We start from the raw sequence: 25376 nt of genomic DNA, 5'->3' as shown, positions 1-25376 counted from the left end.
TAATTAAATTCCTGAATTTCAACCAGGTTACCATGAACGATATCACTCTGCTGAGGGTAACAGAGCGAGATAAAGAACGGATGTTTCTTGAATGCCAGCAATCACCGGGACCATATGCAGCTAGGCTTTGTCATGCAATGATACCCGATTACTTGCTACATGCATGGCGTGGTAAAGTGTCCTACCATGGTAGACGGAACAGAAACCTTCTGCAAAGGCTTTTGGAGTACCTCCAGGAGCGCTTCATGGAGATGTCCCTGGAGGATTTCCACTCCATCCCCAGACATGTTAACAGACTTTTCCAGTAACTTTACTGGCCGCGAATGCATCCCAAGCCCTCATGGCAAATCAATCATAGTTTAAAAGCAAGCTTTTTTTAATGTTTTATATTTACAAAGGTACACTCACCAGAGGTCACTTCCATGGCTTCACTGTCTGGGCGTGTGGCTTGGGAGGGTAATTCCGTCGGGGTCACAAAAAGCTCCTGGCTGTTGGGGCTAACGGAGTGCTGTGTGCTCTCTGCAAGGTCGTCCTCCTCTTCCTCATCTTCCTCCTCCACAGAATCCTCAGCCATGGTTGAGATTACAACCCCCACTTCGGAATCCACGGACAGGGGTGGGGTAGTGGTGGCGCAGCCCCCTAAAATTGCATGCAGCTCAGCGTAGAAGCTGACCCAGACTTTCCGTTTGCTGCTTTGGTTTTCTGGTATGCTTGTCTGAGCTCCTTAACTTTCACTCTGCACTGCACTGAGTCCCTCGTGTGGCCTTTTTCCATCATAGCCTTGGACATTTTTTCAAATATTTTTTCATTTCGTCTTTTGGAACAGAGTTCTGTTAGCACTGAATCCTCTCCCTATACAGCAATCAGATCCAATACCTCCCGTGCGGTCCATGCTGGAGCTCTTTTTCTATTCTTAGGAGACTGCATTGCTACCTGTGTTGATGAGCTCTGCGTGGTCACCTGTGCTGATGAGCTCTGCATGGTGACCTGTGCTGATCTGAGCTCCACGCTGGCCAAACAGGAAATGAAATTCAAAAGTTCACGGGGCTTTTCCTGTATATCTGGCCAGTGCATCCGAGTTGAGATTGCTGTCCAGAGCGGTCACAGTGGTGCACTGTAGGATACCGCCCGGAGGCCAATACCATCGATTTGCGGCCACACTAACCCTAATCCGATATGGTAATACCGATTTTAGCACTACTCTCGCCAGGGAGGAGTACAGAAACCAATTTAAAGAGCCCTTTATATCGATATAAAGGGCCTCGTAGTGTGGACGGGTACAGCGTTAAATCAGTTTAACGCTGCTAAAATCGGTTTAAACGCGTAGTGTAGACTAGGCCTGAGAGTTTTGGAAAATCAGACTAGACCAGCAATGTCTGCTTGTTAGATGTGCCAAAAATTTTGAGCAACTCATCAGATAATTTTTAACAATATTATGAAACAAGAATTCATATTTTACGGATCTGTCTCACGCAACTCAATTCATAATAGGAAAAAATAATTAAACCTTAAATCAGCATTCTTTTCATTATCTGATATTGGCCCTGTACTTTCCTTAGACAAACTGAAGATTATAGTTGAGGTTTTTATTTAATGACTGACCAGTCATTCATACTGTGCCCATTGTTGTGCTCTCTGATACTAAGGTGTTCCTTAATGAGCACTTTTAAAGAATGGATTGTTGTTGTGAGTGATGACCTAAATCTTTCAGATGTTGAGGATATCTTTTGTTTTTCTTCATATTAATAAAAGTATTACGAATATTTTGGTGATCTGTTGAATTAAAAATGGAGGATAAAGTATCATACCATTGTAAGACAGCTGTTTTATGGAAGTGATTTGCAAAGTAACTTTTTGACTTCGTATGTTTGAAGAAGAATGTTATAAGGTTGGTAGAAGTAATATTACATTTTTAAATAACGGTCTTAATTATATTTTGCCTATTATGTAAAATGCTTGTTAGGACAACTCAATTAAGTTTTCATTCATGGGGTTCATATAAATCACAATGAAGTATTATTTTTATAAGTCTCATAATATATATTTTGCCTCCATTCTCCTTGAATAATTCTGATACATTACTTGCTGCTACTACTACAGCAGTCTGTTTTTGCCACTGAAAGCATATAACGGGGTAACTTTTTGAGAGCAGTTGATTTTCAGCAATATGGTTCTTCTTTTTAACTCATTTCCCAACATCAATCACAATTACTGATGCAATGTGTATATAGAAAAATAAAAAGACTTTAACATGTTTTGTTATCTGAGTCTCAAAAAAAAAAAAAATCTAGAAAATTTTCATTACCCGAAACATGCTTCTTTGTGTCACATTTAGAACTCAAAGTTCAATAGCGGTCAATGAAAAATTTCTAAAATTGTCATGTTGGGACTGATACCAAGCATGAGAAATTTCAACCCAGATGTAATATTTTGGTGTGATCTCTATAGAATATTGAAAAGTGTTTAGAAGAGAAGTGTCTTCTGAACCTTAATTTTAGCATTTCTATTAATAACCTATAAAACATACTTTTTAAGCATATTGTTACAATAAACATAGGGAAAAATCACCCAATAAAGCCATTTATTCACTTAAAGATATACATTGAGGCCTAGATTATCACCATACTCAGAATTGCCTGAGTCTCATACAGCTATTTCCCACACAGAAAAACTGTCTGACCATAGGATATTTTTAGGTTTCTCTTCTTTCTCTTTCTAAAATGCAATAAAATTTATCTTAAGAAATAAACATGAGCTTTTTTCCATAAAAGAGCAGATTGGTTTTAAAGAAGTTATTAAAGTTAGCTTATTTTTCACAAAAGGTCTAAACATCACCAGGTGATATTTAATTGCATGGAGAACAGCAGTTGTCTGGTGTTTAAGTGAGGCTACAGCATTATGTTATACTTAATTCTCAGTTGTTATACATTAAACAACTAGAAAGGGGGAAAAGTGCAATCTTCATAGAAAATGTAATGAAACACATGATACCATACTATAATTGGCAGGAGAGTTTGTACTTTAAAATATCAACTGTAATAAGTACAAAATCTGATTATTTTTAAAAAAAACATAAAATAGTGATCAATTATACACAGTATTTTCCAAGAATAAATGCAAAGCACTGAAATGGAAATGCTATTTCTCCTAAGATTGTTAAATAAACTGATGTGGACTACAAGAAAAGCCCCAAATAAGTTTAAACGCTATTTGCAAAGAAGTCTTTGCAAAGGAATGTATCCTTTAATTATAAAAATTAGCTAATTACAAGGCATTATATATGTACATAAACTACAAACAAGGTATGGGATAGAAAAATAGTTCTAGATTTAGATTGCAAGTTAGGAGAATTTTATATTAATGTAATGTTTAAAGTTCAGTGATGAGCACAAAGGCACATTTCTAAAACTAAGTTTTTAGATATTTTTCACAGTTCCAGTTATTTACTAACACACACAACATAAATGATTAAGAAAACAAAGTCCATAAATTGTCTGACAGTTTCTTGGACATCCTTTTTACTCAGTCTTTCTGCCAAAATCATTGTTACACAGATTATTTCATGTTTTAGACTTTGTTGTGTCTAGTTGAGTAATGTGAGCTTGAACTGATGAAGACTATCACAATTCAAGAATTAGAACGAATTGATCCCTTCAGAATACTAGTGCATGTTTTCTGGGCTGGAAAATGACCAATTGCAGCTGTGAGTTTAAATGTTTGCCAAATGTAGTTTTTGAAGACTATACAACACACAATTCACATAGAATGCAAAGGGCATTTAGAAATCTGCTGGTCGGATCATCATAGTTGTGGCTTTGAGAGAGTACCCTGATCCTTTCCAGTAATACCACTTAATACCATTAAATTTGTTGGTGTTCTGCCGCAGTGGATAGTACATTCCATTCAAGTTGGAGGGACCACATGCATCAAACCACCAGCCTGTAAGAACAGAAAACAAACAAAACTGAAATAATGAAATTATCAGTATAGGTAGTTTTTAAAATTGTATGCACAAATACCTTACAGTGTGCTGATCCTGAAACTAGAAAAAAATAGGAACATTAAAATACCTAGTTTTCACTCGTGTGCCTCCAGGTCTCTCCTCCTTGCTAACTTTAACCATGATGAAAAGTATATAGCTGTCATAACATTTCTTCCCAGATCTGGACCTTAGCGTCCAAAATATGGGTGTTAGCATGAAAACCTCCAAGCTCAGTTACCAGCTTGGACCTGGTAATTGCTGCCACCAGCCAGGAATTATACAGTGCCTAGCTCACTGTGGTCTCCCCAAAACCTTCCCTGGGGGACCCCAAGACTCAGATTCCTTGAGTCTCACAACAAAGGGGAATAAACCATTTCCCTTCCCCCTCCTCCCCTCCCGGTGTTCCCTCCCTGGGTTCCTGGGGAGATATACAGAAGCAAGCTCCGTGAATCTTAACAAAGGGATTCCACCCTCCCTGCTTCAAGTCCTTGAAACACAAGCACCGAGAGATCTAACCTCTCACCCAGAGGGTATGCCAAGTCAGGCTTAGCAAATCTAACACAAAGAGATTTTTCCCCCTGACTTCTTCCTCCCACCAATCCCCTGGTGAGCTGCAGACACAATTCCCTGGAGTCCCCACTAAAGAAAAACTCCAACAGGTCTTAAAAAGAAAGCTTTATATAAAAAGAATGAAAAAAGGACGTAAAAGGTCTCTGTATTAAGGTGACAATATACAGGGTCAATTGCTTAAAGGAAAAAAAATGATTAAACAGCCTTATCCAAAAAGAATACAATTTAACACATTCCAGCAACTACACACATGTAAATACAAAAAAACAATATAAACCTATTGTCTTACTATCCTTGTACTTACAACTTGGAAACAGAAGCTTAGAAAACCTGGAGATAGAAAAATCACTCTCAGAGCCAAGAGGGCACAGACCCAAGACAAAGAACTCACACCCAAAACTTCCCTCCACCCAGATTTGAAAAAGTCTTGTTTCCTGATTGGTCCTCTGGTCAGGTGTTTGGTTCCCTGCGTTAACCCTTTACAGGTAAAAGAACATTAACCCTTAGCTATCTGTTTATGACAATAGCTGAGTAAAATACTTGAGGAATATGCACTACATAATTTAGCTGTAGGAGTTGTAGCATTTTATGGGATGTGGTTGTAAATTAAGAGCGGGCGCTTCAATCAGCTCCTCAAAAGCTTATCTTACTACATATTTCAGAGGTTGATGGTGATAGATCTAAGAGCAGAATTTGGCTTGAAGATGATAATCATGATATTGTATCTTTCTTTTTCCTTCTGCATTCTCTCAAGATTATATAATTTTCCACTTTTAAGTCCTACATTTCTGCTTAAATGAAAAATGTTTCCCTTGCAGTGAGTTCAGTTTGCTTCAGTTCTTAAAGTCTGCAAAGATGTGCACTATTTCTAAATCCCTCAGTACTGAAACAGCTAGCTGAACTCTGCATAAAGGAATGGTGAGAAAAAGATAGCTAAACTTATTCAGTTTCACATCTTTTTCTTCAGATTTCACTTGTTGTCCTGAGTTGTTAGTAAGGAATAGGGAAACTTTATTTTTATTAGTAAAAACAATATTTTTACACTTTTGTTATACTGATGGAATAGGAATGCTGTGTTTTATAAGGCAATAATCCAGTTCTCCCTTTGGATAAATATAAACTGCATTCAGACCTGCAATCTGTATGCTCAGGAAGCAGATCACTGTTTTGTAAATTGAGTGTGCCTCTCTGTAGCTCTTAAGCAACGTTTAAATTACAGAAAGTATGACTGGATTGCAGAATTACAGAGAAAGTTAAACCTGCTTTAAGATACAGAAACAATCTAAAATGTAATGTTAATAAACATGTGAACAAAATTGATCCAGAATTTATCCACCTACATAATAATTTTGGTATGCTTTGAGTAAATGTATTCTCACTTCAAATTATATTTAAATATGAAAAAAAGTAATATTTTATATTACAGAAATGTATTCTTTCATGACAACTACATTCTAATTGTCATACTTTTAAAGAGCCTATAAAATGCTTAGCTCCCACAGGATCACTAGAGATTTCTTGTGCCTAATTAAACAATTAGAAACCATTTTGTTGATTAAAAAGATGATCCCTGATACGTTTTGGGGGCATTTTGATCATTGGGCTACTTTCCCATGCTATTTGGATGTGCACTCTGCTGTCTTCTGTTCATACCAGTTTCACAATAGCAGGCCTTGTTGTTACACAAGTTGTGAGAGAATGATGGCCTATTTCTCCCCAATTTTAACTCCTCTCATTTTTTCTTTAGCTGAGCTGTCTGAAATGGTAAAATAGAAAATTTGAACTCACTGAACTAGCATTTCCAATTGTGAGTTTTGGACTTTGTCTCTAGTCAGGATTTAATACGTCAAAATTACCATCTATTTACCTGATGGACTGTTTTACTGCCAATAAAAATAGGAAGATTGAGAGAGAGAAAACCATTCCTACCTCCTGTTAGCATTTGTGAACATTTGCAAATACATTTGTCATTGTCTGCATCCTTTGTGCTAAAATCATTTCCTGGTTGGCTGATGCTACTTATTTTGCCCGCTGTCCCAGTTAGTCCTTTAAGCTGGATCCTGTAAAAGTGCAGAACGGAAGAACAAATGTTAGATTAAAGCTAATGGCAGTTGATCTACACAGTAATGAGGAAATTTTTTGTAATAAGTATCCTGTTTAAACAACAATTTGGTTCTCCTCTTGTTAATGTACGGCTATAAACTTTCTTTGACGGATATTGTGTTGGTATGAACAGTAACACTGTCAGCATAACATTATATTGAAGAGAGAAAATAACCTCTGCTTTTATAGATGTTTGTTCCACCTGTGTTAGATTAACAGAGATTATATGGAGATATATATTGATAATCCTTGAGAAATGTACTCTATGTAAGAAAGAACTAATACCATAGTAACTTGCAATATTAAAGGGCATTGCATGTAAGCAATACTAGTAATGGATTTTTAAATCCTCTATCTAATTTTCTCCCTGCCTTATTCTTACACTGGGTTACTCCTGGGGGAATGCTGCGCCTGCACAGAATTCATGTCCCCTGCAGATTTCTTTGCTTCCCCACAGAAAAATTACTTTCTGACGGGGGCGCAAAGAGAAGCTGAAAGAGCAGTCACGCACCCTAGCAGTGCACATACAATGCTTCAGGCACCCAGAGCAGCCGGCAGAGAGGTAAATCACTGCGGGGCTAGGGACACCCAAGCCAGTGGCTCCTACCCTGACCTGGGATCAGCTGCTAATCCCAACTGGGCTGGAGGCAGAAGAGGACAGGACTTCTCCTTCCCCTGCTAGGTGTCAGACCCACCCCCAGAAACCAGAAAGCTCAGCATCCTCCCCTGCTTCCTGCCCCTATCACTCCTATGGGTGTGGGGGGGTCACTGTACGGGGAGGTGCTCCCTCCGTCCACGCAACCCCCATGCATCCTGACCTCCCATGCCCAGACATCCCTGCCAACGCTCACAAGAACCCTTACATCCAGAACCCTCCAAGCCCTCTGTACCCAAACCCCACCCCACTGAACCTCAGCCCCTGCATCTGGAGCCTCCCTGCACCCAGACCTCCTGCCTCCAGACCCTCACACCTGCATCCAGACCACCCCCACTGAGGTCCCTGCACTCAAACCCCCAAACTGATGCCCGCCCCCACATCCAGCCCCCCATGCCACTGACTGCCAACTAGCTGCACTGAGACCCCCCGCACCAAATCCCACTCTCCCAGGACCAGACTGCCCCCTTCCTCAACCCCCCCCCCCGCCCCCCCGCTGAGACACTTAGACCCTTCAGCTGGGACCCAACAACCTTCACTTGGAAGCCCTTGCAGAGTCCCAATGTCCCTGCACCTGGAACCCCACCCCCTCCCCCCCAACAAGCCTCTGTGCATCCAGATCTTGACACCTAGACCCTCCACTGAGCTGCCTGCACCCAGATTGTCCCACACAGAATCCTCTCACCCCACACCTGGATTGCCTCACGCTGAGCCCCTCCACATGTGGATCCTGCCTGGTTGAGCCTATCTTCCCTGCACCTGGTGCAGAGGGGCATGGCCCCAGGGTGTTTCTGGGGCAGGCCCAGGCCTTGTGCAGTGGCAGGATTGGGTGCAGCCTCACCCCTGAGTCCATGTCCTGGGGGTAGGGAGGCAATAGGGTGATTTCCCACCTTCATACAGCCAGTGGCCTGTGCTCCCCCCTCTCACGCTGGAGCCTCTGCATTTATTTATTGACAAATAAAACTTGCAAAATTTTAAAATATGATGTGCAGAATTTTTAATTTTTTTGGCACAGAATTATAATTTTTTTCGGTGCAGAATGCCCTCAGGATAACTGGTATTAACATGCTGTGGCAGTCTAATATGAAAACTGTGTATCAGTGATGGGTAAAATTTCATTGGTAATAAGGATGATTTTCTCTGTCCTTTCCTTCCCACTCTCCAAAGGGACTCTTCCTTTGCAAATCTTTTAAGATTTAAAAAATGTCAAATCAGTTCATGGTCAACAATAATTATTTTAATTTTCAATTATTGGAGGGAAGATATAGGCTACATAGCACTTCATAGTCATATGACAAGTCTAATTTTCAAGTGAGGCTGCTGCTATATTGTTTTTAAAAACTGAAAGATTTAAATCGTGATTATCAAGTAGTATAGAGCTATCTTGTTTGTTTAAGAAATAGGACTGATCTTCTAAGGAATTTTTAATTTATTCTCAAACTTGTCTTGATCTTGCTATGTGCCTGCCTGCTGTAGAATGTCATTAGATCAAGGACCATAATCCTGGAGTCAGTTTTATTAAAATGCTGAATTTTTCTCTAAATGTTAATTAATTTCTAAATTATTTTAAAATGTCTTGGGCAGTTATAAACAGAATATTTTCAACCATTTCACACTTCCTCATACTTTCATATAAGGAAATATAGATGTTTATCAATAACAATGGATTTTAAAAGTTCAATGATCTTATTACAGATTACCTTTTTTTGAAATCTCCTTTTAAAAGTGTAGGTGGTGTTAGAAAAAGCTTAATGTAGATGTTGAACATTTTTTTTAAAGAGTTCAGACTTAGTTTTCAAAGACTGATCCAGTTAAGCCAATTTCTAACATAGTTTGTCTGTCTAGTGTTGACAGTTTCCAAACATTGTGTACAAGTCTAAGGTTACTTTTCAAACATTTGTTCAATGCCTGATGTAAACAGGCCATTATTCTAGTCATTGATTTAAGAAATGGTTGGATTAAAACCAGGATACCTGTGAATAACCATTTGAAACTACTTTTGCTGTGAAAGATCCCATTGCAATTTTCTGAAGAGCATAGATTTTTCTCAGGTGGTTTTGGCCTAAATTTCCCCTCTCCTGTTTCAGTGCGCCGTCATTTAGTTTCTTCCTTTCCAGCCTTATTGAAGGCTCCATTAGAGTGGGGCTATCACATATTTGTAAGGTTTGTGAATCACTTTGGGGTACTGTGGAGTAAATGACTATATATGAATGTGAACCCTTACTGATTTTGATTGAATGGGTCTTTGGATTTTTTTAAAACTTGGTTTGATTAATCTTAACTAGATTTTTTTCAGAGCTTTTGAAAATTTACCTTACAGGGTTTGTAAAGTTTAATTGGTTAATTCTTGCAAAATGCTTTGAGATATTCAAATAGAAAGTCATGTATATTGCAAGTGCATAATTGATGAAAATTATTTTTAAAAGGTCTTCTAAAGTTAGGAACCTTAATTCTATATTCACTTAATTAAGTAAGTGGCTCTGACCAAAAACACCCCAATATTCACTCCCTACACATTATTATAATAATTGTTGTGCAAGATACATGTTGAGGTATCACTTAAAATCTAATAACACACAGATCGTCAATATTCTTGTGTAATATATATACAAAACATGTATTAGGAGTTATGAATATAAGATGAAATTGATTACCATGTGTTTACCAGCAAGTCTGGGGAGTGGGTAAACCAGTTTCTCAAAGACACAGGATAAGCTACCTCCTCTAGCCAGGTGTCAAAGTTTGATTGCCAATCACCTGTCAAGTGACAGTTGTTTGGCAATAAAGGGGGAGTAAGAAAAGATCTATCTGAATTTTAGCAAACAACATGGACATTTTTTCACCATGAGACTTCATGTCTCCATCCTCACAGCTGGAATGAACTTTATTTAGGGGTAATCCTCAGAAAAATGCATTTCAAAAGGTGACTGGACTATAAAAGCGAGGCACAAAAACACCCCAACCTATCTCTCTCTCATCTAAGAAGACAAAGGAACCAGCCCTTTGACTTTGGGGGAGTACCTGACCTGAGAATTTGGTCAATAATGTTGCTGGGAAACTGGTAAGGATTTTACCTTGAACCAAGTCTAGCTTGTTACGTTTAACTACCAAAAAAACATTTTATCTTTATTTCTCTTGTAACCATTTCTGACTCTAATACCTTATTTGTACTCACTTAAAATCTTTGTAGTTAAACTTGTTTTATTTTTTTAATAAAACTAATCCAGTTTTGTGTTTAAACTGAACAGCTGAAGTAGCAAACTGTTGCATATTGACCCCTTACAGAGGCAATGGACCTCTAATATCTAAATAGGAGAGGGCTGGAAAGTGCAGAACACACGTTTTGGGGAAAATTCAGGACTAAGAGTGTGTTGGGGTCACCCTGCAGGTAGTAACTAAGGCTGATGAAAGCCAGAATGTGACTGGAGTGTTTTGACAGGCAGCTGATGTTACTGCTGCTTGGCCAAGCCTGTAGCTGTACATAGACACTCAGCACATGAGCTGCATGTTGTTAGGTTCAGAGTTGCCAGGCATCTGGATTTTGACTGGAATGCCTGATTGAAAAGGGTTCCTGGTGGTTCCGGCTGTTAAAAGTCCAGTCAGCGGCGTAGCGGGGCTAAGGCAGGCTTCCTGCGACTCCTGGAAACAGCCAGCATGTCCCTGCAGCCCTTAGGTGCAGGGGCAGCCAGGGAGGCTCTGCACACTGCCCCCACTCCAAGTCCTGGCTTCACAGCTCCCATTGACAAATGGGGACTGTGGGGGTGGCACCTGTGGACAGGACAGCATGCTGAACTGCCTGGCTGCACCTCTGCCTAGGAGTGAAGGGGGAACATGCCGGCCTCTTCCAGGAGCTGCCTGAGGTAAGCACTGTATGGAGCCAGCACCCCACACCTCAACTCCCAGCCCTGAGCCCTGTCCTGTACCCAAATTCCCTCCCAGAGCCTGCAACCCACACACTTTCCTACACCCCAACCTTCTGCCCTAGTCTTGAGCCTCCTCCTGCACCCCAACCCCTTGCCGCAGCCTGCTGAAAGTGAGCGAGGATGGGGGAGAGCGAACGATGAAGGGAGCGGGGATGGAGTGAGTGGGGGGCAATGCCTCTGAAAAAGTGTGATGCAGGGGGCAGGGCAAAGGTGTTTGGTTTTCTGCAATCAGAAAGTTGGCAACCCTGCTTAGGCTGTTTGTGAGAAGCCCAGTTTGGGAGCTACAGCATTGTGAGGCACCCAGGTTACAGGCGATGACACAAGCTCTCCCTGACCTGGATTGAACCCTGAAATGTGACAATGGCCTTATTTCCAAAAGTGCTGAGCAACTAGCAACTCCAAGGGAAAATCATATGAAATTAGAAACCTAAGTATAAATTATTGGCCAATGATGATATTTGGATAGAAAGTGAGAGATTGTAAGTACAAAGATCTCAAAGCACTTAATAAGCATTAAGTTAAGGTTAAGGTTCACAGTCTCCTTTTCAGGTAGATAGCTATAATTCTCCCAGTTATATAGATGGAGAAACCGAGACAATAAGTTGCCATGTCCAAAGTCACCCAGAAAGTCTGTCAGAGCTGGGAGTAGAACTAGATCTCATGACTTAATCTTTTTCTGACCATATATGTTCCTGTGTTAAGTGGATCAGTATATCATTTTGTTTCCTGGAACAGCTTACATTGTTTCTTTGAAGCATTTAAAAAACTTACTAATGTAAAAGGAAATTATTTTTATGCCATGAATATTACAGTGTAGCAGAATATTTTCAAGATAATTTTAAAATGTATATCCTTTTTATAATGTTAAATAAAGTATACTTTAAACCACTGCATTTTATGGCACATCAAATGCTTGCATTTCAAGAAGAAGTATCTATTTGCAGACAGCCATCTTAGTTTGCAGTAATTACTTTTTAATAATGTAAATGGACAAGGGTAATTTTGCAAAGGTTGTCCTTATAAGTATTATAGTGCCTTAATTTAAAAATAAAATCTCTGCTATAGAGTCTAACTGTTTCCAGATGAGAAAATATTTGGTTTGGATTTGAAACAACCACATACTATTTAGGCATTAAGATCCAACTTTTGTTGGGGAATGGGGTTAAGATATTGATAGTTCTTTGAGTGGCCCTGCACATTCCCATTTATGGGGTACTGAGTTGCTGTTGGTGGAACCTCCTTCTAACAGTGTCAGCTAGAGCACCCTCACCCCCTCAGTTCCTTGCATGGATGGATGTGAACTTCAGACTGTTTGTGAGCTGAAGCCTTTTTCTTCTTAAGCCTTAATCCTTTCTTTCTTCCAGTGGTAGTTTGTTAGTATATTTAATGTTTTCTGCCCTTCTGGGTTATAGTGGAATTGAAGCAGAGGAAGCAACCATATGCGGTGCCTCAGCTGCCAGGGAGATGGACACCCACCTTCAGGATGTTTGATTTGCTGAACCTTTAGTCCCAGAGCCTGCAAGGACTGGGAGACTCGCTTGAAGATCCTTCTCAAGGAAGCTCTCAAGGCTAAACTTTCTGGATCCAATCAGTCCTCCGATCCAAGGTCTCAGAGGCCAGTCATGGCTCCTGTGAGTTCCAGCGACTGAAGGGTTCCAAGAAACTGAAACCCCTGTTGGGGCTGGATTCAATTCCTGTGGCTTCCTCAGTAAAGCTCCTGAGGCTACACATGTCCAAACCAGCACTGTGTGGTCAGATCCGACTGCCCTAGTTCCAGAAAAGAGGTCAGGAGACAGTTTGATCATCCTCACCAATGCCATATCTCATGCCTTGCAACCTTCTGATTCTGATGGATCCCCCTCAACTGCAGGACCAAGGTCAATTCCTACTTCCACTTCCAGATCCAGGAAGATGGTTTCAATCAGTGTGTCAGAACTGGGGCCATCAGCGCCTTCAATTCTGAATGGTGTAGCACTGAAAAAAGATACATAGACCAAAGCGGCCACTGTTGGCTGTGCCACTTCCCATTCATCAGAATTATTGATTCTGTCCAATTCTGACAAGGCTGATATCATTCTAAAGCAGAGACCTCTCTTACCTCCAATTTTAGTAGCAATGGAGATGGATTTGTGTACAATGTTGGAAGTTGTCCAAGTCTTCAGACTTGCTGTCAGTTCCTGCTTTGGTTCCAGTGTTGGTTCCAGCTACATCAGAGGTGGGCAAACTGTGGCCTGAGGACCACACCCAGCCCATGGGACCATCCTGCCTGGCCCTTGAGCTCCCAGCCAGGGAGGCTAGCCCATGGCCCCTTCCCTGCTGTTCGCCAGCAGCCTCAGCTAGGAGGTGGTAGGATAGTCATGGGAGTCCCAAGGGGGCCTGTCAGGGGGTGGGGTTGTGGACAGGGGTCGGGGCAGTCAGGGGACAGGAAGCAGGGGGGATTGAATAGGGGTTGGGGTCCCCGGGGGACAGTTAGGGGTGGGGGGTCCTGGGAGGGGGTGGTTAGGGGTCAAGGAGTAGGGGGAGTTGAATGGGTCGGGGGTTCTGACAGGGGCAGTCAAGGAGCGGGAAGTGGGAGGAGGTGGATAGCGGGTGGCGGCCAGGTTGTTTGGGGAGGCACAGCCTTCTCTACCTGGCCCTCCATACAGTTTTGGAATTCCGATGTGACCCTCAGGCCAAAAGGTTTGCCCACCCCTGAGCTACATCCATGGTTCTGGAAAGGTCTGTCACCATGCAGGCCAAGTTCACTTTTTGGCTCCAGTTCATGCATTGGATCTGAGTGTGAAATGCAAGATTTCTAAAAGGAGGCATGTTTCCCTGGTTCCAAGATCCATCATAATCTTTGTCTATTGTTAAGAAGAAGAGGCCATAAAGTGGCGTGCTTCCTCTTTTTGGGACGCATATAGAGTCTCCATAAAGAGCTGGATCCTCAGACCTTCCTCCGGATCCACTGTCATCTCTGGTGCATTTTATCTCTGATCCAGACTTGAGTCAGTACCAGGAGGAAGATAGAGCAGCGATTCTCAAACTGTGCATTGGGACCCCAAAGTGGGTCGCAACCCCATTTTAATGGGGTCACCCGGGGTGGCATTAGACTTGCTGGAGCGGAAGCTGAAACCTGATCCCCACTGCCCAGGGCCAAAGCCGAAGCCCAAGGGCTTCAGCCCTGGGCAGTGGGGCTCAGGTTACAGTCTCCTCCTGCCTGGGCTGAAGCCCTTGGGCTTTAGCTTTGTCCCCCAACCCGAGGTGGTGGGGTTTAGGCTTTGGAGGGACTCAGGCAGGCTCTGGCTTCGCCCCCCTCCTCCTGGGGTCATGCAGTAATTTTTGTTAGAAGGGGGTCGTGGAGCAATGAAGTTTGGGAACTCCTGAGATAGAGGAACACAAAGACCTATAGCTTGCTTGTACCACCCTTTGGTCTACCTCCTGTAGGCATGTTCCTGAATCCAAGTTGCTGGGGAGACTGGCAGTCCTGGGGCTGATGGCCTTATTGAGGGCCACCTCAGGAATTTGTCAGTTATCCTCCATGTGGATGGAGAGGTAAAGTTTTGTCTACAAAGTATCCAACAGTTCAAAGATCCTCAGATCCAACTTCTCTAGGGCCGTTGACATTTCAGACAGTGCTTTCTGAGGAAGAATGTAAGGGTATAGCTGCCCTCTTTGAGCAGAAACATATGGAAACAGACTGTAAACCTGATTTATCAGCAGATGAACATGTGGGAGTGGCTTCAGCCTCCTTTCCTTTCGAAGACACTTTGCAATTCCACAATTTGGTGAACTGTATGGCATCCACTTTGAATCTGTCTGCAGTGCCTGTGCAGAAGACTTCTCCCACGCCATTTGATATCCTTGATGCTACCTTTAGGAGCAGAATATCTCTACCCATTTTGGATGGTATGCTACCGCTGGCTAAATGTGTGTGGTCTGCTACTGCCTCTTGTCAACCTGTCTCCAAAAAGGTTGACAAGTTGTGTCAGATACTGTCTGAAAGGTTTTCCTGTTTTCCATACACGTCCTATACCTAATTCACTGTGGTGACTGCTGCCACCAACAGGGCAACATCTGGACAATCACACTCCACCCCATCTAATAGCGAGAGGGAAAAAGATTGATTCATATGGTGAGGAAAGGCAAATTATCAGGTAGTCATGGCCCACTACAGTTCCATTTATGGGAAAAAATTACATTGTTTTGACAAGACTTGCATGACACTTTGGACCCTAGTGCTAGAACATTATCATTTGCTCTATCAGGAGGCAAGCATGGCTGTTTCTCCTCTCTAGCTCTGGACACTTGGCATATACTGGAGGAGCTCTCTTTTCAAGGAGGGGGAGCGCCTTTTCAGTGAAAAGACAAATTAATAGAAAAATTAAAGGACAAGAGATTGACAGCCCACTCTCTGAGTTTAATTTTCTCTGCTTGGAAAAGGCCCTCTATTTTACTTCTAGTACCAAAAGCAATCCTGCTCCCCGTCTTCATTATTTTATTTTTTGTCAAGTCAAAGATTTCAACAATACTAGCATCCTGTAGCTTTCCAGAATCAACGTAGAAAGAGGCCTTTCAAACCAAGGTCTAAATCTAAACAGCCCGCTTCCTTGTCATCCCTTTGTAGCAGAACAACAAGCTTCAGTTTTGATGAGAAAATGAAGAATCAAGAAACACCCAATCAGGATAAGTCTACCTTCTTCTTTCGAAACAAACTAGCCCACTTTATCAATGCATGGAGGCAAATTACATCAGCACAATGAGTTCTAGAGATTGTAGAAAGGGACTATGCCATACCTTTTGAGATTCACCCCCACCCTCTCTTCCCAGTTTCTTCTACCTTTAACTCTTCAGGGACCCTTCCAATGAGTCTATTTTTCTTGCAGAAGTTGAAAAATTGCTTCTGATAGGAGCAGTCAAGGAGGTCATGCAAATACCAGAGGGATTTAGGTTTTTTATTCCTGTTACTTTCTGAGGCAGAAGAAAGATGACAGAATTTGTCTAATACTAGACAGAAGGGGCCTGAACAAATACATCTGGAGGTTTTGGTTCTGTATGTTGCTTTATGGCATCCTGTACTTACATGACTCCGTTTGCACATCTAAGAATGAAACCTATGCAGTACTGGATGTTTCAGCTCTACAGACCAGTTTGGGACACCCTTTATATGTTGATCACCATGCCGCAGAACAGCATCGTTTCTTTAGAATGGTGGTCAGTCAGAGAGAATGGTTCAGAGGTGTACAGTTCTCAGGGTAATTTCAGATGCATCAAACAAGGTGTGGGGGGACTTGTGAATCATTTGACAGTTCAAGGGCATGTGCAGGAGAGAGCACTGCACATCAATGTGTTGGAAGTGACAGCTGTTCATCTGGCCCTTAGACTTCCTCTCTCATCTACAAGGGAGGATTGTGACAGACAATGCATGGCTGATGTATTACAACAACAAGCAAGGGAATGCTTACTCCGCTCTCCTGTGTGCAGAGGCTATAAGCCCAGGGGATTGGGGTATCTATCACAACATTTTTACTGTGTGGCCCTATATCTGGCAGGGGGAAACAATGTAAAATAATAATAATAGGAGATATATCAATCTCCTAGAACTGAAAGGGACCTCGAAAGGTCATCAAGTCCAGCCCCCTGCCTTCACGAGCAGGACCAAGTACTGATTTTTGCCTCAGATCCCTAAGTGGCCCCCTTAGGGATTGAGCTCACAACCCTGGGTTTAACAGGCCAATGCTCAAACCACTGAGCTATCCCTCCCTAGTTGCAGATCATCTCAGCAAAGACAGCTTTCATATGCACAAATGATACATAACCGATCTGTCAATTATCATATTCTCCCGCTGGAATTGACCAGGTGCGAAGCTGTTTGCAACATGGTCCAACAAAAAGTGTGACCTCTTCTGTTCCAGAGTTGGTAGGGACTATCTTGGTCAGATGCTTTCCTGCTGCACTGGGGAAAATGCCTGATGTGTATATACACTCTTTCCCCCCCACTTCCCTTCCAGTGATTCAGAAGGTGGTTAGATACACCAGGACAGGGCAAAGATGATTATCATTGCCCTGGCTTGGCTGTGTCAACAGTGGTTTATTGATCTCCTTCAATTCTCTGGTGGAGTCCTAATGTGTCTGATACTGCCTCCAGACCTGCTGTTTCAGCAGGAGAGCAGGAATCTTTCACACAGATCCATAGTTTCTTCACCTGTCGGCACTGGCAACTGGACTTTGACTCTGTCTGCTCTTGGGCAGTCATGTTCTTTGTCTTTGCAGGACATGCTAATTAATGCTAGAAAACAGTCTACTAGAAGCTGTTACTACTTAAAGCAGACCCAGATTTCAGGCACGAATGAGGGAAAATCTGATTCCCTTGTGTCTGCTTCTGTTCCTTGTGTTCTGAATACTTAAAATCTCAGGAATTATCTAACTCATTGTTAAAAGTTCATTTGGCAGCCATCTCTGCATATTACACATTAGTTGATGTTTTATTATAGTTCATTTAGCCATGTTGGTGAAGTAGCCCTTTCAAACCCTTGGCTCAGTGTTCTTTCTATTATTTATTGATCAAAACGGCTTTCATTATTGCCATCACATTGGCTTGGGGCAGCAGTGAATTGAATGCTCTAGAGCTTATACACATTTTACTTCTCTTCATAAGGACAAGGGTAAGTTCTCAGACCTGATCTCAAATACTTACTTAAAGTGGTGGTTGACTTTTTTTCACATCAGACAGTTAATTTGCCACCCTTTCACCCTCCCCCTCCCGCCCCCCCAGCCACACTCTAATAAGGAGAAATTGGTCCTGCTACATGCTTTGGAAGGCAGAAGGTCCCTTGCTTGTTATTTAGATAAGAGTAAAGTTTTCATATATCTTCTATATTGTTAGTGTCTTATGCTAAAAACTACATGGATTATACTGTTTCTTCTTCTCTTGATGGATAACATGTATTGCTGAATGTTACACACTAGCAAAAGTTCCTATATTTGCTTCAATTCGACCACATTCCACTTGTTGTGGCTACTTCCCTTGTTTGTCTTAAGCAGATACCAGTTGCTGAAATTTGCAGAGCTGGAACCTGGACTTCAGTGCACACTTTTACAAAGCATTCTATTTTGGATTTGGCCTATAGGGCAGATGTTGGATTTGGTAAAATGGTGCTTCAGACTCTATTCAGTTAGGACTTTGTTCCTGCCTCCAAGTTAGTTTTCCCCACTGCTCAATTTGTCCCATAATTGGAATATGCAGAGCTACTCAAAGAAGAAATGAAGGTTACTTGCTCATGTTTGGAGTTCTTTGAGAGGGCTCTGCATATTCACACTTCCCACCACCTTCCCCTCTCTGTCAGAGCCTTATTTGTTCTGTGTCTCTGGCTTTGAGATGGATGCAACTAAGGTGGTGAGGGTGCTCCACCTCTTACATAGCTTCACCCTCAGAACATCAGTGACACTTAGGGGAGGGGTGAGAATATGAGAGAGCTCTAGCTGACACTGCTAGAGGACGTTCTACCACAAAGCACCACAAGGTGGCGCAGTACACTGTAATCTTGACTATGCAGAGCCACCTAGAATAACTCCAATTGCAGGAGAGAAACTTTCAGTTTGGGACTGCTTTGTATGTGGGGGTTGAGATGAAGTCAAAGTATATTTCAGTTAACCTTTGGTAATCTCTTGATGGCGAAAGTCTTCTATTCTAACTTTATTTTCCTTGATGAAAAAAATGTAATGTTTAAGAGCTCATGTTTTTAATGGCTTCTGAGGTCCTTGGATACAATTTAGTTTTTGGGTGCAAAATTGTATTTTATAAAGGTTTTCATTTAGAAATGTATGAATTTGGGAATCATGGAAGGTTGCAGATTGACCTTCCTTGTAGTCTCCTAACTTGTCTACTGGACAAAGCTTGGACAGCAGTACTATAAGCCTCCTCATGCTATTTCGTCCAGTGGTTCTCAAAGAAATGTAAGCCTCCTCATACTACTCCCTCCAATGGATCTCAGCTCTTTTCTAGATAGTTCACCTAAAGCAACCTTTCCCAAAGTGAAAGGCTTCTTATCACATTACCAATCCCTGCTATCATCCAGCCCCCAGGACCTTATTTATCCATAGGAATCAGTTTCAGTGACTCCTTTCTTTGTTGTTTTTTTTTTTTAAGTAGTTCCTGACCTTAGTCTGGTAACTTCTTTTGCCCCAAAGACAAGACCACTTAATTCCATTCAAGAATAGAATATTAAAGATCCCCCTGAAGACTTTCCTTTTTAACATATGGGTAACTAACTGTGGATGGAATATATACAGGCTAAATTTACAAGAACACTCTGCTAAGTATACAGTTTTATTAAAATAAGAGGAACAATGAAACTAGAAATTAAACCCTTGCCATTGGGATAAAGTGAGGACCCACCATTCAGCTTGACTAACTCAACTAGGAGCTGCATTAATTCTCAGAAATAATTGAACAAATCAACCCTACTTTGGCAGACTGTGCAGCTGCAACCTTGTGGTTGCTGTGTGCATGTCCATTGGTGTAGATCAGGAAGTGGGGTGACTGTCACTAGATATAATTTCTGATCTGCCTGCTTCTGCCTCTTCATCTCCTCAAGAGAACACATGCACGCAGGAGGCCACTCCTTCATGGCCCCCTGAGAGCTATGTGCCAACACCCAATTCTGGCCTTGTTGGGTTTCCCCCTACACACACTATATCAGGTATATTGCATGTTGGGCCGTCTATAAGGGGAAGGAGGGGCCTGAAGGTATTACTTACCTACTGTATACTGGTGAAAAGGTACATACTGTTCTATTTTTTAAAAATGTACTAAGATTATGTAGGGTATAGGTGAAAATTAGTAGCAACTGCTTTGTAATTAATATAAAAAGAAAGTTTTATGTAGCTGTACAATTTACAGGAATTAATAGCTGACTAATGTTTTTTCAACTCAGTGCTGTTTGCTTACCTGTACTTTAGTTCTTCACTTGCTAGATAGAAATGTTCATACAATGAATATGCCTCATTTCCTTCCCAGTCTTTCAGGTGTATTTTAAGAACATAGCGTTTCTGATTAGTCAGTTGAGAAACTAACTCATTTCCCAGCCAGTACTCCCCAGCAGGATCACCAAATCCCTGTAATCCAAGTTGTATATTTAAATAACTTTTAATTTGTTTTTCTTTGATTTTGAAATAATCAGTTCATCAATTTTTAAATTAATTGCTTTGTCAACACAAAAAGTGTACTACAAATATGAGGATCCTAGTTCTTTGGTATTTCAAATTTTGGATTTCAGCAGGGACCAATTTAGGAACTTGAAACAACATCTATCAGTATTAGACTTACTAGATCTGGCGAACATTTGCCAATAGAAACACAACTATAAATAACTTAATGAAAATTAAAGATGTGGACGCGACATGAAATAGCTTAGGAAAAAAATGCTACATTTCTTTGTAAAAACAAACATAACACTTGCAAGTCTCTGCTTGGGCAAACAGTTTATATTACTCTGGCATTTCCCAAATGAGAGCACAATTTTTCATCTAAGAACTAAAATGCAACTTTAGAACCTGTTTAGGCAATACAACTTTAAGTAACTGATTAATAGTCTTTTGTGATTAAGTCTGTGTGTAGATTTCAGAGATTATCACAAAAATAATAAATTAGATTTAAAGCTTCAAAAGAGTGTGGATCTTACCATCTTGTACTCTTTCCATGTCCGGTGAAAGTCCACACTGCCATCTTTACGTCGCTGAATAACTGTCCACCCCCCTCCATTGCTTTCCATATCACAGTATGTCTGTCAATAAAAAGAATGTGTAATTGCATAAATTCAGGTACTCGCATGCCAATTGACACACACAGCACAGTATACACTAAAACTACTGTTGGCTTTTGTTTGCTTTGCTAACATCTATGAAGCTGAGCTGTTTTGAATAGTTTGCAGTCTAATTAAGATTGTAATTGATGATATTGAAACGGTATTGAATGTTTTTGAAATACTGTTCTTACTGTATATGGGGTTTATGTTGTGGTACAGGGGTTGGCAACCTTTGAGAAGTGGTGTGCCAAGTCTTCATTTATTTACTGTAATTTAAGGTTTTGCATGCCAGTAATACATTTTACATTTACAGGGGCTGGTGGATGGAACCCCAGACTGGCAGGAGGCTGAATGGGGCCGATGGCCGGAACCCCAGACCGCCAGGGGGCTGAGCGGCTCAACCTGCTGCCGGCCTGGGGTCCCGACCACCAGCTCCTGCCAACCGGGGTCCCAGCTGCTGGCCCTGCTCTTGTGCAAAAATAGTTTAAGCAACTCTCAAACAAAATATTTGTTTTATTTTTATGGTTTCTCAGAAAAAATATATATTTTAGTTAAAAGGACACATTGAGTTAAAAACAATTTAGATTTTTAAAAATTCTTGCACAATGCAGAACATAATGAATTACATCAGTTTCTGCACTAATGTGATGAAAGGCTGACTTCAAAAGCTGCAGCTAAACTAGTGGTTTAATAATATTGCTCTAAGCTAAGTTTTATATTAAAAACAAAAAACAAAATTAAGCCAGTATTTCTGACCTTTCCCAAAAGTTATCACAAAGCCTTGAGAATCTCTAAAGACGTCCACTTGAGTTAACCTTCACTTTAATATAGTTTTTAGATATTGGATTAGAAATTTGGATGGGTCTGTGCCATGCTTTTAACTATTCAAGAGTGGGTTAATTTTTTCATTTGTTACATAAGAATGAGCTATGTGATAGAGTAATTTGTTTGAGTGATATTCCTGGCTCTGCCACTGACCTGCTGGGTGACTCGCCTTCTCTGTGCTTCAATTTCCCCATCTGTAAAATGGAGATGATACTCCTCTCCTTTGTAAAGCACTTTGCCATCTGCTGATGAAAAGCGCTATATCAGAGCTAATTGTTACTATTATATGTAAAGTATTATATGTAATGTTACAGTATATTATCTCCTAATGCTTAAGAAACTTACTGTGACCTCGTCATTAAAATATTACATGCAAAGAACTGCCAGTTACAATTTAAGGTTCTCTGTGAACTACCTTTTAGTATTCTGTCCTTTCCTGTTTCTTGTTTGAGAAAATTCTTGGAGCAGCTTTACCAGTGTGAAAACACTGAGAGAAACTAATTCATGTAACATACATACTGGTTTAAAGAAGTGATAAAGATTAGATCACTTCAGTTTTCGAAATGTTAGGCCATATTTAATTTGGTGGAGTTAGATTCACATTTGCCAGTGGCAAAGTTGGTCCATTAACTACAGTAGTATTTTATTTTTCAGACCTTTTAATCTAATTTACCTTATAATGAATACTGATGCGTCATACTTTCTTGGATATGCCGTTTATACTACTGTAGCTTAAACATGGAATAATTGTTCTATGTTAGTTTTAATGTGAACATAAATTGATGCTCAATATGAGCTGTGTGTTGTAGGCGTAATTGCAACTCTTTGAATGTGAACGATGTATATATTAAATTAGACCTAAGCTTCCTAGTTCTGTGGGAAGGTGAACTTTGTTTCCACTGGATAAAGTAGCCACACTTCATGAAAAATGCCTGCGGTCATTCCTCTTTGGTCTGAGATTTCATCAGCTAAGCAGTGTTAGGTCTAGTTAATACTTAGATGGGAGCCCTTTAAGGAAAATCTGAGCTACAGGAAGTGGTTTGGTGAGTCAGTTTGTAATCTTACAAAGAGATGCTAAAAAGACATTCTACTGGAGATGTAAAACAGAAGTTTGGACTACCTACGATCATTAAAGATCCCTTTTCTTATTCTGCCTGTATTAAAATTACACTGGTTAGTTTAAAAAAAAAAAAGTGTTGCTGTGTGACATGTGACTCAGGGACATTCAGCCACTAGTTTACGTTTTGCATAATGTAAGCTAATGGCTAGTTCATTGAGAACCTTTCCTTTAATTTTGCAGAATGTAAATGAAGTCCTAAAGACAACTAATATAAAGTATTAAAAGGACACTGTCAACTTCAAATGTAGTTTGCAATGTTATTGTAGCCATGTTGATCCCAGGATATTAGAGTGGCAAGGTGGATGAGGTAATATCTTTTATTGGATCAACCTCTGTTGGTGGAAGACACAAGCTTTTGAGCTATGCAGAGCTAAATGTATTCAGAGCATCACAGCTAAATACAAGCTGGGGCAGACTGTTCAGCATAAGAATTGACACACATCGTAAGAGAGCATTCAAGATAAAGTGGCTGGTGAAGACTTCTGCAGTCAGAGGACAAAAGGGGTGTGTGTGTTAATGGATTAGACTGTTATAATAATCCATAAATCCAGTGATTTCTAAATCCATGATTTTTAGTGTCTAACAAAGCTATGAATTTAACCTCCCAGGCTTGTCTTTTGAAAACATTATGCAGGTTTTCTTTGAGGATTCAGAGGTCAGATATGGAGTGATTGCATTATGAGAAGTGTTCACCCACAGGTGATACAGTATTTTTGTCTTTTATTGTTTTTCTGTGCAAGTTCATTTGAGAGCGTAGTGATTGTCTCATTTCACCCACATAGTTGTAATGGGGGCCTTTAGTGCACTGGATGAGGTACACCACATGGTATGATAGGCATCTGTAGGATCCATGGGTCTTGAAAGATGTGTTCTGTGGTGGGTATTAGTCATCTTAGAAGAGGAGATATGTCTGCAGGTTTTGCATCTGTTCTGGCAGGATCTTGCACCTCTTTGAGTTGGTGTGTTCTGGTCTGTGGGGAGTTTACTTCTGATGATGATCTTGGTGAAGTTGGGGTGTGCTTTAAAACCCAGAAGAGGGGGTTCAGGAAAGATTTCTTTTAGGATGTGGTCCCCATCCAGTATGGTTGTAATTGTTTGATTTCCCCCTATGATCATCTACCACGCAATGCTGAAATCCATATAGGCTAGCAGTAAGGTTCCAGCCTGTTTCATTTGGTATTGTTAAAGACTGTATTCCTTGCTACCTATGCAGTGACGGTCTGAATTTTTACAATATGCTTCCAACTCTGGAGGGGTAAAAATATTTGGATATTTTAAACACTTGTCTGAAAAGGTTTAAATATATTTTTATTAATGTTAAGATAAGCTAACTTTTAATCAGTATCAAAATAATTGAAGCATTTCTGTTGGACCCAACTTGGTTGGCAAGAAAGCATCATCACAAATACGTTGTTGATTTCAGCTCTACCCTCTTTCTCCCATTTAATTCCAACTGTCATATGGTCTAACTTCAAATAAAGTTGTTCATTCCCACTTAAAGCAATGGATCGATCATTATACCCATAAGTCAACACAATATACTTCAGTGGAATATATTTTTTTATGTACTGCCCCAGACTGGATTTAAAAAAACAAAACTGTTGACCACTGAATATCATCTACTACCTGATAACAAGGATTTTCCTTCATAGTTAAGCTCTGACTCCCCACTCCCCCCTCTTTTTTTTTTGCACACATAAAAAGCACCTCTTATAGTCTCCCTCCTAAGGTTAGCACTAACAGTTACAAACGACACTTACATCCCCCAAATCATGACTATGCATGGCCTTTAAGCTATCTACCTATTTCACGTTGTCCTCTAGCTCAATTTCTAGGTCTTTCTATTAAAGCTGTAACTTTTTTTTTTAATCCTTTGTTTTGAGTTCCTGAAATCCTGGCTAATTGAAGTCAATGGCAAAATGCCCATTAACATCAGTGAAGTCACAATTTCATCCTTGAGTTCTCTTGCAGCCTTTGTATGTGGCAATAATGTGTAGGTCATCTTGGATGAAAAGTGTGTCCCCTTAAGCATATGGGCACAGCAAGTGTGTATTATTATGGCTAATTATAAAGTAACCAGGGGAATGCGTACTAGTTCATTGTACCACCTTCCAGGGAGGAAGCTCTAAGAGTGTTAATATGAAGTACTGGAAAGAGGTTTTATCAATTGATCTTAGGGTGTAGGATAGCCAAAGCAGAGAAGATTAGTGATAGGTTGTACTTGGGGTGTATGTTTAAGATAGGATAATCTTATGTCATGCTATTGAAACTTGTTGGGAAGGCTAAAGAGAGGAAGAAAATGAGTTGGACTAGGGACAAATTTGAGCTATTTAGAGTATATCATATGAGTAGGATTAAATTGAAAGTAGCAACCTTATTATTTAACATTATTGGTAAATAAGAGTTACATTTA

The 25376-nt window shown here is 40.6% G+C and overlaps 2 protein-coding genes across 4 annotated transcripts in view; one reads left to right on the top strand and one right to left on the bottom strand.

Annotated features, from left to right (window-relative positions):
- The window catches only part of MCPH1 (microcephalin 1), a 223444-nt gene that overhangs the window by 91556 nt on the left and 106512 nt on the right, over positions 1-25376 (top strand). The window lies entirely within an intron of this gene.
- ANGPT2 (angiopoietin 2) overlaps positions 2583-25376 on the bottom strand; it is a 75231-nt gene continuing 52437 nt past the window's right edge. The window contains exons 6-9 of the mRNA XM_050950825.1: positions 20896-20997; positions 20163-20329; positions 6482-6612; positions 2583-3939 (exon numbers count right to left, since the gene is read on the bottom strand). Coding sequence (XP_050806782.1) covers positions 3779-3939; positions 6482-6612; positions 20163-20329; positions 20896-20997 — 561 coding nt within the window. The 3' untranslated portion in view covers positions 2583-3778. The remainder of the gene's footprint in view (positions 3940-6481; positions 6613-20162; positions 20330-20895; positions 20998-25376) is intronic.

The sequence above is a fragment of the Gopherus flavomarginatus genome, chromosome 4, assembly GCF_025201925.1.
Source record: "Gopherus flavomarginatus isolate rGopFla2 chromosome 4, rGopFla2.mat.asm, whole genome shotgun sequence".
In the NCBI taxonomy this organism is placed as follows: domain Eukaryota; kingdom Metazoa; phylum Chordata; order Testudines; family Testudinidae; genus Gopherus; species Gopherus flavomarginatus.
The sequence above is the reverse complement of the archived record's forward strand: the minus strand, read 5'-3'. Positions and strand labels throughout refer to the sequence as shown.